The sequence below is a fragment of the Xyrauchen texanus genome, chromosome 30, assembly GCF_025860055.1.
Source record: "Xyrauchen texanus isolate HMW12.3.18 chromosome 30, RBS_HiC_50CHRs, whole genome shotgun sequence".
NCBI classification, from domain to species: Eukaryota; Metazoa; Chordata; class Actinopteri; order Cypriniformes; family Catostomidae; genus Xyrauchen; species Xyrauchen texanus.
In genome coordinates, this window is record NC_068305.1 from 36593939 (window position 1) to 36612560 (window position 18622).

Below are 18622 nucleotides of genomic sequence, written 5' to 3' on the forward strand. Positions count from 1 at the left end.
TAATCATAAAAATTATATCAAATAAAGGCTTGAAATATTTTACTTTGCTTGTAATGAGTCTATATTATATATTAGTTTCACCTTTTAAGTTGAATTACTGAAATTAATGAACTTTTGCACGATATTCTAATTTTTCGAGTTTCACCTGTAGCTTTGCAGCAGCGTTCATCCCTTCAGAGCTGTGATCTTTTATGAATTTAAGTGCCTCTTTCTCTCGTTCTTCTCAGAGAAGCAGCTGACTGCAGCAAACTGCCTGGGGGTGCTGGCCATGGCTGAGGCTATGTGCTGTACTGAGCTGCACAACATGGCCAAGGCCTTCGCCCTGCAGAATTTCCCTGATGTTGCAGGACAAGATGAGATCCTCAGCATCTCCAAGGAAGACCTTGTCAACTATCTGTCCAATGACAGCCTGAACACCAAGGCTGAGGAGTTGGTTTATGAGACCGTCATCAAGTGGATAAAAAAAGACCCAGCTTGTAGAGTACAGGTGAGTTGGTAAAAGATGCTCACATACTTTATGCATTCCAAGGGGCGGTTAAAACCAGACACAACCTTGCAATAAAACAACACTAGATTCTGTTGCACTCAGTGTAGCTGTGCGTGTTTGCAGTGTTTGAGAAGCTACTCGAAACTGTTGTTTGCCAAATTGCAAGCTACTCATATTTTAAACAGTCAAACTAACCTTAACATTATTAGCTCAAATGCAACAAAAGTGTAAATTCTACAACAAAAATAAATTCTTAATATTTTCATTCTAGTGGATTAACTTCAGAAACATACTTTTTGACTTCTTGCGGTGTCTACAAAATGCTGCGCTTCTGCGTATCATGCTGAAAAAACAAGGCATGCTGTATTGTGGTCAATGATGTTCATGTAGTGCATGTTTGCATAGGAAAACTAATGAAAAGCAGAGCAAGAACACTGTTTTCAAAGGACACATTTTTGTGTCCTGTTTGTGCAGTTTTAAATGTTGGTCTGTGTACTGCAAACTTGTGCTGGTCGGACGTCTTTTTCGTTAAGTTACGTCTCGCTGTTTTTTCAGCATTTTCTTTCATGTGCACTGGTTTTTTAGGTGTCGTGTTGATGCAGAACACTATTGATTTTATATCAATGGACAAATCAGATCAGTATGTGGGTGGGATAAACATCTCTGGTGTATTGAGTGTTTGGACATTAACAGCAGTGCACAGGAGTTGTTAAGCACCTAAGTCTGTTCTGCCTATCTGTTTTTTAAGCAAAAAGTGTCCTGTGTGAAAGACCACTAAGCAACCAGTGTTGGGAAACTATAGCTTCAAGCTTCTCATAATATAAAGTTGTTAAGCTTCATTCAAACTAACCTGAAAGTAGATATCAAGTATTTCAAAAATAATAAAAATGTCAAATTTGTGAAGTATTTTTAATAGAGTGTTGGTTTATATTTTTCAAAGAGGAAAAAGTTAAAGGAATATTCTGGGTTCAAAACACGTAGACATTTATTGTTGCACTTATCAATCACACGCAATAAGACACCACATTTCAGCAGTTTGCTTTTCAGCATCCACCACACAGACGCACAGACACACACACACACACACACACACACACACACACACACACACACACGCGCACACACACACACACACACACACACACACACACACACACACACACACACAGCTTTGTGCGTCTCTCACTCTCTCCCATCTGCCGCTGTCTCCTCTCCTTAAATACTCTGTCCCTCACTGGAACGCAAGACTGGTGTGGCACACAGGTGGACCTCATTCACCACTTATTTTCTCAGCCTCGCTCTGCCCAGATGCCGCTCGGCCCCGCCCTGCTTGCCACAGTGTCAAAATACATTTTTGTTGTAATCAACGTAATGCTACAAATGCTGTTAACTGAGCTTAACTTGCATTGATCCGGGAATATTCCTTTAAAGATGTGCAGCATTCACTGATTTTGTCTTCAGTTTTATTGTAACTCATAAATGAGATGTCACTTACATTAACGATAGTCAGACTATTGTCTGCCACAAAAATTGCCACAAACTGTTTTATTCACTCACCAAAGTAAATTTTACTTGCATTTAGCTCTTGTTGATGCTTATTTTGAACCCTGAAAATAGGTATTGAGTATTTCAAAAATGAAAAAAGATTAATGTTTTATAGAAAATTTTTAGATTTTGGTAAATTTTTCAAAGTGGATATAGTTGTTAGAAGATGCACAACAGTCACTGGTCATTTCTTTAGTTTGTTGTGTCTTATTAGTTTGATTTGCTCACACTGCAAATTAAACCATGCATAAAGTTAGCCTGCATTTTATATACTCACCAAATCCAATTTTACTCAAATTTGCATTGCATTTGCACTCAATGATTATCAAAACTGATATTGTAGCCTGTGCATTGAATATTTAAAAAATGGAACAAATTTATCTAAACATGAAAAATTAGCTTATATTTTATAGATATAAAACATTTTAAGTGGCTGTTTTGTAGTCAGTGATTTTTCTTTTTTTTAAGCATTGTGCCTGCACTGTTATGAGTTAAGTGTGAAAGCTGAATTTTCCCTCTTTATGTTGAGACACACCAGGAGTGCAGGCCTCCTGAAGTGCCTCTGTTTCTTTATGAATCAAAGGACCTGTCTGGAGTGGGCTCTAGACAATTCAATAGGCCTTACTCAAATCTCACTCTATATTGAAAAAAGTTTGGCTTCCCAGAGCCCGGAGAACATGAGGTCAACGTCATTTTACTGGCCTTGCACTCCTGTTTCTGTTTCCCCTAAGAATACATTCAGGGTACCTGAAGCAAACATAAATAAGAGAGACTGGAGCAGAGAGCCGCACACGAGCCAGGGCTGAGATCTAATATTCAGGGACCGTGTGGCGTGACATTAGACCCTTTTGAGTACTGATGGGTTGCACTGACTGTCTGAAATGCCGAAGCCCTGTGTGACAGTGTTGCCGAATCAGCCTGCTGTTTTAAACCCCCCTCACGCTCCACAAGAACTTTCTCTCCACTATGAAATGGCCAGAACTGTGACAAGTATATAAACGACACTGAAACATTGGGCTATAGATATGTTTTTTTAATTTCTCTATCTGTCTATCTTCTCTCTAGGGCATTTTTACTCTGTGAGCATGTGCTACACGGGCCGTTTTCTCTGTTGCGCACCATTTCCGTGTTTACATTTGTGACTCCCGCTACACTGTTTACATGCGCTTGCTCCCATGAATGATGGGGGAGAATACAATTTCTGCTATTCATGCCTATATGAATGGTCTCCCTTTATAACGCCTCTGGCACTCTTTAATTTTGATTTATATATACAGTAAGTCTTTTACGTTTAGTTGTTGTTTGTTGTCTAACAATTACTGAATTGCTGTATGTATACTAATATATATATATATGTTTTGTTTTTTTTCCAGTGTTGTGAAAAAGTATTTGCCCCCATCCCTACCTCCTCTGTTCCCGTGCACATCTCACACCAAATTGTTGAAAAAATTTTAAAAACATCCAAAACAAAAGAAAGGCAACCCGAGAAAACACAGTTCCTAAATGCTAATGTTATCTACTAAAGCAAAAAAGTTATCTGAAAAATTATTTGGACTACTGCAATGCTCTGTTGGCTGGCCTTCCAGCTAACACAATTAAGCCACTGCAGATGGTCCAAAATGCAGCAGCGTGTCTTGTCTTCAATCAGACAAAAAGGGCTCATGTCACCCCACTCTTAATTTCACTCCACTGGCAACCAGTCAAATTCAAGGCTTTGACTCTGGCTTTCAGGCCAGCCAATGGAACCGCACCCTCTTACTCAGCGGTGTAGTGTCTGAAGTGGTCCTCACCCCCACCACCAAAAAACAAAACAAGTACTCAGTCACAAAAATTTATATATTTACACTTATTACAGTACTGTAGCATGGAGGAGGGCGGGGAATAACGCACACCAGGACCCCAATCTGCCTGATTAGGTGAGCGAGGGATAAAGGTGACCAGTGACGGCATTTCGAGAGAGAACTACAGGGAGCTGTCCTGTATTTGTTTTTGTTTATCATTTAACTTTATTTATATTGTCAAGCCGGTTCTCGCCTCCTCCCCCTTGTAACCCCTTTACATTGGTGCTGAAAACCCGGGAGGTAGGAGGGATGCCTGTCGTAGAGTCCTCTATACTGCCGTCCACTCAGGGGAGTGCCGCTGCCATCCTCTGGGGGACTGAGTAGCCCGAACGCCTGGTTCGCGAGGCAAGAGGAGGAGGGAATTGACTCCCCGACCGCCTGGAGTGGTAGCTGCCGCCAGGGGTGGACGAGTGTCCACACGGGCCGCCAGAAACGTGGAGGTGCATCCATTCTCTCTCTCTCTCTCTCTCGCTGTCAATCCTTTCCCTCGTCTGTTGTTTTTGGTTTATTGTTGTTTTTCCCCTCTCTGTGAAAGCATGCAGTGGAATAGCCTGTGGCTGAAATGTATGGACATATTAAAACAATAGCAACTTTCATGCTTCACACTAATTTACTGCTAAATAAGTGGGTGCTCCGTCGTTGTGTGTGTGGGCTGGCTGCTACAGCCAGACCTTCATCCACCGTGATGTATGGATCTTTATTGTGCAATCCTTCATGCCGCTGCACAATTTGCATTAGTTTATTACAGTGAGTCAACATGCTTTTTATGTGCTTGTAATGGCAGGGCCCATGTAAGCTGCTTTGGATAGAGTAAGGCTTTAAATAGAGCCTCTTACAGCACACCTGGGACCAGCGCTGAGCTCCTACATGAGATGTGAACGATCTGCCCTGTCCTAATGTTAGTAAATTGTCCTTACTCTGTCCTTGGTCTGATAATTATAAGTATAGGATGGACTGGATGGTGATTAATGTTGTCACACGACTCAATCCAGTCTATATTAGTAAATGAGGGGCTCTGGAAATACATTGGAATGAGAATGAAGTGTTGTGCAGATCCATAAATGAAAAAGCCAAAATATTTTAACACTTGCTTAATGAGCGAGTAGTTCTTAGACGGGTTTACTGTAGCCTTCAGAATACAAAGATATAGACTTTTGTAGCTAGACTTTTGACTGTTGGTGTAAAGTCGGGTCCACAAAGCAGATTCTGGCAAAAAGTGACCACTTAGACTTGACCGTTTGACTTGAACTATTTGTCTGGTGGTTGGTCGATTTGGAACACTTCTTGTCTAAGTTAAGTTTCAAGTCTTTCAAAACCAAGTCTAAAGCCTGGTGCACACTGTATGATTTTCATGGTCCTTTATAATTGTTGCTTGTCAGACTGGACAGAGTATGATCCCAGTTGTTAAAAGCCATGGCACGCTGTGCAACATTATGTCAGACTGTACGATAAACATCGTAGCCTAGACTTTGGTCTTAGCCATTCTAATTCTCAGCGCTAACTGGGTGTTTTTTCTCATCTCGCCGTCATAGGAGCAGTTATACAGCATGACCATGATGCAAACTTTCTGACACTGCCTGAACTTCGTCAGAACTTCGTCAGAGCCCAAGATTCTTGGCAAAGGCAACTAGATTGGTAAAGTTTGTCAAGACGAACTTTGATTGTTGGCTGTACAAAGCCTAGTTTAATATAGTTTTAAAAGGTTGAGATTTAAAGGCTATACGCAAAGTCTTTCTAGCAGGTCAGTCCACTGTCTGCCATCTTTGGAAGACTCTCGGGAGACTGTTTCCAGTCATGAAAGTGCAGCTCCTATCTACCTGAATGGGGAAAGGCCAAAATCTCAAAAATGGTTGGTCAAGATTACGATTACAAACATATTGCAAATCAGCAATAAAAATTGATAATACTTGAATCATAAATTGTTTCTTTACCTCATGTTATGCAAAAAATGCAATTTGCTAATGTACATGCCCGACACATTCTCACACCCCAACTCGTCACATACGGACGCTAAGGCAGGACCCCTTGGCGTCGCCTATTGACGCGCCAGGTGTACCTTTGGCGTCATTTTACGACGCGTCCGGTTTTGAAACATAAAAAACCAGTTGGAGGGCCATTGTAGCGTATTCCTTTTGATTTTTATTGATTGCGGTCTCGACTCTTGACCCATTCGCGGCGTGAGCTTACCCGAGACGTGACATTTCAACGCTACACGCTCCGGTTCGGAGATATGTAGAACGGCGTCATTTTACGACTTGTCCGGGGTTTTAAACATCAAAAAACAGTTGGAGGGCCATTGCAGCCTATTCCTTTTGATTGTTATTTATCGCGGTCTCGACTCTCCACCCGTTCGCGGCGTGAGCATACCCGAGACGTGACATTTCAACGCTACACGCTCCGGATCGCGGAGATACATAGAAGTCTATGGGACTGCCCTACGCGTCGAAAAATAACGCCAAAGGTATACCCGGCGCGTCAATATGTGACGAAACTGCCCGAAGCGTCCGTATGTGACGAGTCGGGGTGAGAATGTGTTGGATTGACAGGCAATGTCTGTATCTAAAAGGTGATTGGCTGGTTTACCTGTAAGGCAGAACATCCTTTCTATATCTGTTGACCGTTGGGCCCTATAGCTTTTTGGTTGGGCGTTCCAATTTCTCCCATTAAATAGAAGTGACCCATCTCTGCTAAATAGTCTCTGGTTTTACATGCCTTACAGAAACAGTTGCAGTTTGAAATCACAAAATTCCAGGACAGAGACTTGGACTGTTTGAACATTCTATAAATGTGATTCTATGGGATTTGGGGAAATTTTGATGATCTGTTAGGGGAGAACCTTAAGTCCGATCAGTTAGAAAAGACATAACTAGTGCCTGACCGATCTGAAAACATTTTCAGAAAATATGATGCAGAAAACAATGCTTTAGAATTGGTGTCATAACGTAGTTTGTCCAGCAGAGCACGCTCCGACTCTGTTTACAGAGCTGACTCTGAACTGACGGTGGCTCTGCAAGCAGGGTGCGGTGGTAAGCAGTGTCTTATCGGTAAGTTGCTAACTGGTTTGTGAAATACATACTTGAAAGTAAATAAAAATTATCCCGCAAGTCTCCCTTTTCAATATAACTAATATAATGTTAACCCTGTCCCTGACAATCATATCACATTTGTTTGTTATGTTAGCTAGCAAAATTTGTCAGCACAGTCAGTATTGTAGCTGATTGAAAGGTAAACATCTGAGCATCTTTTTGCAGCTCAGCAGACAACGATGCGGTGCTGGATTATTGAGTGTTGATTTCATGCTACGTTGTCATCTGGTTGGTGAGACGCAATTTTGGAAAATAAATAAATCCATCTTTTGCTTTCTGTGACAGCGAGCTCATAGCCAACTAGCTAACCACGTAGCTACTTTCATCCCTTTTCAGTGAAAGCTAATGTGCAAACATGTATTCACCAAACTGTTTTGTTCAGTATTCACAGTTTGATACCCCTTCAACCGAACAATTCCAGTCATTGCATTTATAAAATGTAATATTTAAAAGTCTGGTTTTTCACCATCGAAAGTTTCCCCTGAAATTGTATAGCAGAATACGGTGTAACACCGCTGCTGTATTAAAATAGTCAGCATCTGACTGATACTAAATAAACAGTACTGATGTTTATTTAACTGTTTATTTTGTTTGAATGTATTCGTTATTTTAATGGTCAGCATTGGACTGAACATACAGTACTGATGTTTTTAAGCTATTTATTGTATTTTTATTTATTCTTTATATTCTCAGTGATCTTTTCTAGAATTTGTTGACAATGTATAAATTAAGACTTTAATTTTTTTACACTGAATGTTTATGTTATTCGTACGTCATAGTACACACTTCTGATGGTATAGTATTGGAGCATTTTTACAAGAATAATCTGAATTATCTGACCTGACCTGGACAGCTCTAGTTTGGTGCAACTGGAATATTAAAATTGATATAAACTAAGATTAATTCTACTAGTATAAGAGTACTAGCAGAATCACAAATTCTCTACAATTTTCTACAGTACTGTATATGTGGCCAGACATTAATTTTATATACGTTTAAAAATATGTTATTTGCACTCCTATTTGACGTGAGTTTCTAATTTAGAGTCAAATTCAAGTCTGTAGTAATTTCCTATGAGTCTCATGTCTAATGTTTTGTGACTTAAAGCGACTCAGTTCTGAATATTAGACTCAAACTTGGACAAACTTTGATATGTGTAAACTTTTAAATATATTCCTCCTTACAATCTCAATATATAGCAGCCTGGGAACATGTAAACATGACTTCCTGGAAATGTTTTGAAGTGATCATCAATCATATTGGAGCTTGCTGTTCAGAGAAATCCCTTGGTATTTTTGTGTGAACTACTGTATAATGCATCTGTTAATGGTCCGTGAGCATGTCTAGTTTTCTCATATCTAGTTTACTCAAAAGAGAAAGAGAACATGATAGATGCTAGTCCTTCAAATTGCATGTACAAAAAGTAAATAAATACAAATTAGAACATGGCAGAGGGTTTGATAAACCTCACCCTCTAATCTGTGCCACCTGTCCACCTGCCGGGGACTGAGCTGCAGTCAAGCTGTCACTCAAACGCAGAATAAACTTCCCGTACATGATTGCTAACAGCACGGCACTGGAGCAACTAAAGATCAGACTGCCGTCCTACTGAGCGCGATCGAAAGGCCAAATCTTTTTCACCTCCTCCGCCATGAAATGTCCAGAGTCCGGCCCAAACATTTTCAATTTAAGATACCACTCCTCCCGCCAATTCCCACACAGCAGAGACATTTAAGAACTGCCCCTGATGATTTCATATGGCGCTTTATCATGACGGGTGAGGCCGTGTGACAAAGAAGGTTGACTAATTGCATCTCCTTTGAGGAGAGAACTAATATACAGCTGAAAAGAGCACTTAATGATGTTTTTTCACACATGGGGACAATCTGTATTCACCCTGGGATGGATATCTAATTCAGTAGTCACAAAATAACAATGGCTGTAGTGCTGTTGATGTTCTTTCAAGGCAGACAGTACTCATTAGTTGCCGGGGTCATGTTTGACTGAAGGGCACAGAGGAGAATCTGCCCATTTCAGCTTTTTAATGAGATCAGAACTTCATGAATTTGCAGATGTTACCCAAGACTTCAGTCTTGCCCTCTATTCAGTCTTCACGAATAAAGACGGGAGGTGGATTAACCAATTTAAATGGCCATTAAGTTGAAATTAAATATGTTATTAAATAAATGGAACTGGAAAAATTCAGAAGTGAGGTACGGGAGTGTATTATAGTTTCTAGCTAAAATGGACAGGGTGGTTATTGGTCTAATTTGTTTGTTTGTTTGTTATTGATCTAAAATATAGGAGTGTCTAATTTTGTTTAATACAAAATAGGATTGTCCTAGGTCTTGGGAAATAACAGGTCTATCTAATATATAGACATATGTTCACAGTGCAAAGAGGTAAGTCCAATAATAGTAATAATAATAATAAAAAAGGTCATTTGCATACTGTCTTGCTGAGTGGAAAAAATGCCCCATAATCGTAAAAAGTAAAAATATTATTATATTTGAAATGTATTGCATAAATCATAATTATATGTTAATAAATTGATTATACTAAAGTATTTGACAATACTTTTTTATTTCCTTATGTGGTATATGTACAAACATTCCCCTGAAAATCAAATCAAGGGGGCAAATATTGCCCATTAATGGAAAAGTTGATAACTGATACAGCTAACAGGGTTTTTCCTGGCTCAAAATGATGCGGAGGTGGTACCATACTGATCAAAAAAGAGCTGTTAAAAACACGTAAACGTTGGCTTTGCGTCAATACACTACAAATGACCTGGCAACTGAATACAAATGTTAATTTTGTCAGCTGTATTTTAATTTTGTCTTAGTCTTAATCCTGTGTCAAATGTCCTTTTTAGTTTTTATCATATTTAGTCAACCTTATCCTATTTTTATTTGTTGTTTTATTTTTATCCAAAATATCTATCTATCTATCTATCTATCTATCTATCTATCTATCTCATATATATATATATATACAAATTATATTGTTGTTGTCATTTTAGTGTTATTTTTCACATAAGATTTATCTTATCTTATGATGATCTCATGATGATGATGTTGCGAGCTGCAGACAGCGGGGTTGAGAGACGAGCATCTCCGTGTTAGTGCATATCACCCGGCGGAACTTTAAATCTCACCCAGTCTGGACTTCCGCTCAGATTGGGTCCTTCCGCGACTGGTTGAAGCAGCTCTGACCGCACAGAGAATGACAGTTGTGGATTTTGTGCTTATTTACATGTCACGCTCCTGTATTATTTGAACTTTAATTAAGGATGACATAAAGATATATCACCAAGCTGTGATTTGTTTTTCTATCAGACACTCGAGCTGCAGCGCTCCTCTCGTCTCAAGTGTCATCATTATAGTTTTATATGATCTCAAGTTATGTTAAATGACATCAAGCGACTATTCGACAACGGAATAATTGTATTATTATTGCCGAGTAGTTACAAATGACAATCCACCGAGTGCAATGTTTGTTAGTGTTTTCCATGAAGACACCCACCAGAGTTTTGAAGACAGCCGGAGGCGGCACAAATTTGACAGAGTCGGCTGCCTAGTTATTCTCTATGCGGGAAAAACCCTGGCTAAATTTAGACATTGCACACTACCAGACTACTTTTACTATTTCTGCCATAGCTTTATTTGGAAGAAAAATTAAGAGTGATATGGTAGTATGCAATTCTGAATTTAGCTAATGTTATGAAATGGCTACACTTCACATTACTAACCAAATGTAATCAGTGGATTACTTATCTACCACAAAAACACCAGAATTTATATAAATGAAACAGTGTTAAAAACACAGTCATGAACAGCAATATGTATTACACTAAATATTTCGCTACACACAAGACACACACAGATGTGAAAATGTTTTGATCATGGCTCAAAAGAATCACTGAATTTGTTTTTCTTCATTTACAAGAACAGTTTAAATGAACTGATTCACTAAAATGGTTCAGAACTTTACATATGAGAGAATGGGCAGTTTAGGAGAGCATGTATTGGATCAGTTCACTTGGCTATAAGATTTGTTTGCAATGACAAATGACATTAAAATCTAGCCATGTAGCATTTTGTTGCCCTGCACTGTTACTCGTTGAAAATAAGCAGGTTGGGTTTTTGCCAAAATCCCTAAACTGGGTCCAAAATTTCTAACAGAAACGCCCGTTTCACATCGTAAGAGTGAGTGAGGTGTGTGCAGAATGTAATTTTAGAGCAGTCGCATCTGTGAGCAGTAGTGCAGCGGGGTTTCGGTGCTGAGACTATTTTTGCAGCGCTGCTCATGCTCAAGACTTATTGTAGAGAACCAAAGTAATAGATGACCCTTAACTTTTAATAAGGATTCATTAACAAAGGAGTAGAATGGTAATGTAGTTCCTTCGGAATGAAGGTGTAGATGGTGAGTAAAACAAATTTATTTGGAAATGCATCCTTATTGTATTCAAAATTTGGCTGATGTTTGAACAAAGAGATACGCTATTCAATGGTTGTGTATAACAACGTATTTCTGACTATAAACCTGAGTGATCAATCCAAATCAGGTGATTGCTTCCTGTGTTGCAAAACAACACTCAAAGTCTCGTCGCCCTCCCCCTCAGGTACAAACCAATTTCTCCACTGAATGATGATGTCTGTAAGGAGCAGAGCTTATTGTGTTCACTGCCACTAAATGAAATAATTCTGCAAAACTACATTAGGTGACACAAGCATCATTTAAAGAAGATTTCATGACAATCACTTAATAAGTTATGAACATTCATAAAAGAATTACTCAACATAATTACATAGAAATCACTTTATTTCACTGTTGCTGATATATAGCCATGGCTGTAATGCTGTGGAAAACACTTCCCGGTGTGAAAGCCAAAAGGTGCGTCCCAAACCACACTTCTGCACTATTATACGTCATTTTGAAGTGTAAGTGTGTGTAGTATGTTTACACTGAACATGCAACAAAAATAAGTGTACTACGAGTACCCGGATGATGCACTTTTTCAACTGAGAGTGGAATGCTGGAAACTTTATTCACTCAGCACAAGCGGCTTGCCGTACATCGCGGATGGGGCAGAGTTACCGGCAGCAATGGTGATCTGGAATATAATAATTGTAAAATAATGGAGAATATCCGCAACTTCAGTGAAGACTTCACCTTACAAAATTGAGTTAAATGCGTTACCATCATACCATGCTGTATGATAACTATATTATTATCTATATTATTTATATATAAGTGTTGAACGGTCAAGGTTGAAGGGTGGATAGCGTGCTAAAGCTCGCGGCAACACAAAACTTGGGTTTGAAACGTCACTTCCGTCAGCTGTTAAACGGCGAACACTTCCATGTAGTACAAAAAAAACTTTAGTGTTCCATTTGGGACAATTGTACACTTTGAAAATTCATACAATACATGGCCAAGTGCATAGTACATTTTGTAAGTGCATAGTGTATCAGAGACTATTTAATAGTTGTAATTTGAGGTATAGAAGCACAATTTATGATTCCAATATAATCCAATTTAATTGGTGATTGTAATGTTGACCAACCAAATTTGAGATTTCGATGTTCCCACATTCAAGTAGATAGCATTCCAAAGATGGCTGACAGTGGATTGACTTAATTGCTAGAAAAACTTTGGTTTCGTTAAAGCTTCACACAAGTCTTACTATTCACTTCCATTGTAAGTGCCTCAGTGTAAAGATTTAGGTAATCAGCATTATGCCACAAATACCGTCGATTTAGCTTAACTTGTTTTGAACCTGGAATATTCCTTTAATCTCTCTGTCTCCCTCTATGTTTATCTGACTATCTACAGTATGTGACAGTCTGGCTTTTTAGATAGATAGCTATCTGTAATGTCGGTATAACAATCAAATTTAAAACTAGTTTCAACTTTTAGACAAGGCTTTGTCAAGCCAACATCAAAGTCTGTCATGTCAAATTTTACCTACCTAGTTTTACACTCTTCTACACTCTGTTCAATTCTAATGTTTGGGAAAGATAGTCACTTAAAACAAAATTAAAATGTTTTTTATGCAAAAACTGAAATGCTAGTGAAGTGCTGATTAAGGCCTCTATAAACTCACGTGAAAAGTAAGTGATATCACATGAAGCAGCTGTATATCTCTGTTGTGTTCACTTAGGCATGATGCCAGCTAAATCTCGCTTCAATGCACACAGACTTTTTGCTCTCTACCCTACTGTTTTATTTTTCATTGCCCATGAGTTCTGCCTCTCTCTCTCTCTCTCTCTCTCTCTCTCTCTCTCTCTCTCTGTCTCTCAGGAGGAAATACCCCCCCGGCTGAAATCTTCTGTTGTGTGTCTGTGTGTGTGTGTGAGAGAGAGAGAGAGAGAGAGAGAGAGAGAGAGAGAGAGAGAGAGAGAGAGAGAGAGGGAGAATATTTCAATGGCTCGTTTCTTTCTGCCATAGCTGATGTTATATTTAAGGGAGACTAAATAAAGTTCCTCCACACTGGTATAATTTGCATAAAATAGAATATGAGGCCCCCTGCACACATTTTTTTCCAAAACCTAGAGAGCATTTTAGGCAACATACTGTAGGTACAGGCGTCTTCATTTTGCTGACTTCTCTTAAGACACCTTTACATTTGTTGTGCATTTTGCTGTTTTTGTGCAGCTTGGTGTTTTTAATACAGTATAGTAGAGTTGGGGTACTCAAGTTTGGACTTGGACTCAAGTCCGAGACACGAGTCCAGTTTTAATGGACTTCGACTTGTCACGGACTTGGATGCATTTTTGCTGTGACTTGACTCGGACTCGAGCCTTTGGGACTTGACATTTGTGATGCAATGCAATACATAAATAAAACAGAAATTAATAAACACATCTCTGTCTGCATGCAGCTTATTTGGCCCTGAAGTCGTAGACATAGCCAGAGTTTTTTCATTGTGTTTAAGCAAACAAACGCACACACACATCCGCACATGCACATGCACACTTGTCGGTCAACCAAGACGTTTGAATGTTACTACAGAGACTACTGTATAACATCGACTACTGGGGTGGCTGGCATGATGAAAACATAAAGATGGGTATGTATCTAATGTAATAGAAACTAAACAAGGCAGTTTCACATGACACGGGACCTGACAACTGATAAAATTGCGTGTGGCGTTTTGCAGCCAAGACGGAGCTCGCATTGCGGTTTCATCGTGGTTAAAAACTTAAAATCAAGAACTTCATTCTTCAGTCAAATCATCCACATCATGTCTCTCAAAGTTGACTAAAAATAGCATATCAAGATAAAAATAGTATTCATATAGGATATTAAGTCTTTTTAGGCTTAATGTATCTACATATGTAGGCTTCTGCTCTGGTGATCCACGCAGGGTTTTCAACTTGAACTGGTCCATAATAGCTTAATGAATTAACTCTGTAACTTTTGCAATAATATTAGGATAATTTGAGCTGTGAAATGTTTTGTTTCTATAAATGTATTATTCAAGTTTGTGTATGAAGCTAAACTTAATGTTACAAGATGAATTTAGTTGGTTATGACGTTTTTATTTTAAATATTTATTTTAGTTTTATTGTAACCACCTTATTCACGTCTATTTTTAGCATTTATCTCTGACCATTTTGCTGGACAATTCTGTTAAATGTATGACTCAATTATTTTTCTCCATGTTTTTGCGGTTAAAGAAGAGCTCAATGAAATTTTCTTTGGTTGATATTTAAAGATTTCAGACTGATCACAGACAGTCCAGCTGCTGCTCAAGCAAATATCAAATCTTATTCTTTTTTTTTAATCTTCTGTAGCAGCTGCTGCGAGACGCACATGGATGCATTGGGGATTTAGGTGCACGAGCAGCACGCAGAACTGCCCTGCATTGTCTGGTTTACCGCAAATTACCTAGAAAATCATGGCCCTAATATTATCAGTGGGCTTTTTGGATGTAGGATTTCTGCGTTGACTCATTTGTATTAAATGAAGTGGTGGTGGTGTAGTGGTCTAAGCACATAACTGGTAATCTGGTAATCAGAAGGACACTGGTTCGAGCCCCACAGCCACCACCATTGTGTCCTTGAGCAAGGCACTTAACTCCAGGTTACTCCAGGGGGATTGTCCCTGTAATAAGGGCTCTGTAAGTCGCTTTGGATAAAAGCGTCTGCCAAATGCATAAATGTAAATGTCAATGTAACTGTATTTTCCCAAATCAGTCGACAGATAGAGAAAAAATATTCAGAAATAAATCTCATTATAGACTATCATTCCCCTTCTGTCGCTCTCTCCATGTTGTGTCGGAGAAGCGACACTAGGGGTCTCTCTTGAGCACCGATATTCACCTCTGATCTATTGAAAAGGGCCAATGGGAGTTGGCAGTCAGTATTTGCATACCCCGGACATACGGGTATTTAAGCGGGGCAAATACGGGAGTTCATTCAGAAAATTTCTTCGGAGCCGATGGTCTGTCTGCAGTTGCTGCGAGTATACACACCACTATAAAACGTTCCTGTTTCCTCTGACGATCTGCATGCTGTTGGATCTTGACGGCGACAACAGCGGCTTTCTCCTTCACTTTGCACGGTGTGCATTGTTGTCCCTGAGCGCTCGACAGCGCAGACACACATACACACTGTGTATATTAAAAGAGTTATTTTCCTTAAAAGAGTAAATTTCTCTAAAGAGCAAACACAGCGGCGTTGAACGTCCTTTTCAGGACGCCGTCTTTCTGAAGATGCCTTTCCGCCCCTGTGTAGTTTTGGAGGCAGTGATTTCTCCCCACCTCTGACGGTCATAAAACCGCCTGGCGTACCTGGGTTGCGTAAACACGCAGGCAGCGTTTTTATGAATGGTCTATGTTTTCAGTATGAAAACATAGCTATGACAGCATTGCGGTCATAGGCTTTCTCTGTAGTGAGAGAGCAGCTTCAGCCGCCCGCCTGCCTCGCTTCCCACGGGATTGAGGTAGGCGCCGTGGCGATGAAAACGATCTGGGGTCAATGATGGGCTGCGTTTGCCGGGTGAACCCCTTGAAACCCCCGCCTCCCCGCACGCTTGCTGTTTTCCGTCCGGGCTCGAGATGAGCATGCTCTCCAATGGGTTATGTTTTCAGCCTGAGAACATAGCTGCAGCAGCGTTGCGATCTCTGCTTTCTTGTGAGGAAGAAAACCACTTCAGCCGCCCTCCGCTCCTCGCCTCCTTCTTACGGGATTGACGCAGGCGCCGCGAGCGATGAAGATGATCCCGGGATAATGGCGGGCTGCGTTTCGCCAGGTAAAAACCGCTCGAAACCCTCCGCCCCCCCTGCACGCTTGCTTGCTCCCCTCACGAGCTCGGGATAAGCGCGGTCCGCCTAACGGCCGGCCGCCCGGTCCCTGGTGCTCCCGGACATTGGATGACGACATCACCGCTGCATCGGAGAGCGTCACAGTGGCATCGGATGCGGATAACTCACCTGGGCCGCCACCTACAGGTCTGCTTGCCCAGACTGAGCCTGACGCACGGAGATCCGCTATGCTTCCCCGGGCTTGATGATTCACGGGCTGGTGCGCCGCCCACAGCTGCGCCCCCCCCACCCCCGTTCCTTCCCGGACCTGCACGACGAGCTGAGCGAGCCAAGCTTTCACTACCCTCGGCGGTAGAACGGTCCCAGACCGCTCCCCCCCTGCATGCCATGGCCCCTCCCTGCAAGTCCACCGGGCCAAGGCACTTCAAGATTTGCACTTGGGTAGTCCTGTTCTTGACGTGCTGCAGGAACTGCACTCGGACAGGCGATGTCCACCCTCATGGTCCAGAAACATAACAAATGGACTGGATCTGGTCGTAGTACAGGAGGTAGACAAAGCACGCTTTCTCAAAACTCTCCAGTCTCCCAGCTCCATTCGGCGACACCACCTGACGACTCCACCCAGCAGTCCTCAGTGGTGAAGAAACAGACGGAGGCAAGGTCACACGCCCTGCCCCGCCGCAGAACCTGCCGCCAGGGGCCATGCCCTGTCTGCTCGCCGAGGGCGTCCTCCCGCGGCTTTCAAGGAAGAAAGGAAGTGGTGCTCCGCCTCAAGGAACGAGAGCGGGCCTAGCTCTCAGCCCCGCTGAGCTCCCCGCAGAGAGAAGACGCCCCTCGTCTCACGGACCCCCTCGAGGACCCGGAAGGCTCCCAGGCGCTCCTGAGACGACCGACCCAGAGACCGAGACGTTAGCTCCGGAGGTGGTAAGACCTCTCCGTTCCCCGGTGGAGGGCCGGGAGGAGAATCCTTTGTGTTTACATTTTCCACATTCTCAATAATAGAGCTATTTCCTTTGCCTCTGGGTCACCTGGCCCGCAAATGCCGTTCTCACGGCAATCTGCTTTCAGATTACGACAGTCCCGGTACATCGGACGCGGCGATCCCGCCTTCCGCCTACCCACGACTGTCCCCCTCTCTCAGGGACGGGGCACGCTCTGGCACCCGCGCCCAGACCTCTGGAACCTCCACGTCTGGTCCCTGGACGGGACGCGGAAGAGCTAGCCGGCTTACCGGCCGATCGCTAGAATACAATCAACCAAGCCAGAGCCCCTTCTACCAGGCACCTTCACGCCCTAAAGTGGCGCTTGTTCGCAGATTGGTGTTCTTCCCGAACTGAAGACCCACAGAGATGCGCTATCAAGTCAGTGCTCCTGTTCCTACAGGAGAGGCTGGACAGGAGGCACCTCCCTAGCAGACATCTGTAGAGCCGCGGGTTGGGCAACACCCAACACCTTCGCGAGGTTTTACAACCTCCGCGTTGAGTCGGTTGCGTCTCGTGTTTTCTCAGGTCCGAGCCCGTAGAACTCGGTAACACGTAGACCGACCGGCCAGGTGGATCACTTGCGCCCAGCGCCCTTTTCCTGACGTCAAGGTAAAGTAGTGCGCCTTCTTCCCAGGGCGCCCCACTCCGAGTTGGGACCCTGGTCAATTCCTCCCCAGCCCTCCGGGTCCGCGGTTCAGCGGAGGAACTCGCCGACCCAAGCCACTGCGGGTACCCTGATGGCCACCCCGTACTGGTATAGGGGCTCCACAGGTAAAATAAGAAGGCCTCCGGTTCGGACTCCCCCTGTGTGTAATTCCACAGTTCTGTCCCCTACGAGCGGACCCCGTGTCTCCCTTAGGCAGTTACAGCTGCCTCGGTCGCCGTGCTGTAGCAACTCCCCCTTCGAGGCTGGATCTACCACCGCACCATACTTTCCACACGAGCCCTAAGACGGCCGTGTGACGTGTCTACCACTTTTTCTCCCCAAGAAAAAGGGCAGGTGTGGTCTCCGCAGGGTCTGGGTAAGACCCCCTTCCCTATATGCGTGTAAGGGCCCCGGCCGTGATTGCTCTATGCGAGAAACATAGAGAGAAAAGAGGCCCAGCCAGGCTGGCCCGTTCCCAAGTTGGCAAACATCGCCTTGTTCCCCTCCCAGGGTAACTAGAAGGATTCCGATGTTCTTATGGGGCACTGGGGAAGGGTACGTGCAGCCAGGTACAGACGATGCGCGGCACTGGATGAAATCCCTGCCTGCCTCTGTATCGGCGGTTCACGTACACGGTTCAACGCATGGCAAGATTGGAATGGGTCCCCTAGTGTCGCTTCTCCGACACAACGTGGAGAGCGCGACAGAAGGGCAACGTTTGGTTACGTATGTAACCTCCGTTCCCCGAGGGAGGGAATGA

The 18622-nt window shown here is 42.4% G+C and overlaps 1 protein-coding gene across 2 annotated transcripts in view; it reads left to right on the forward strand.

Moving 5' to 3' along the window:
• LOC127623698 (kelch-like protein 29) overlaps positions 1–18622 on the forward strand; it is a 309133-nt gene that overhangs the window by 228613 nt on the left and 61898 nt on the right. For both annotated transcript variants that reach the window (XM_052098152.1, XM_052098153.1), the window contains one exon: positions 228–487. In XM_052098152.1, coding sequence (XP_051954112.1) covers positions 228–487 — 260 coding nt within the window. The remainder of the gene's footprint in view (positions 1–227; positions 488–18622) is intronic.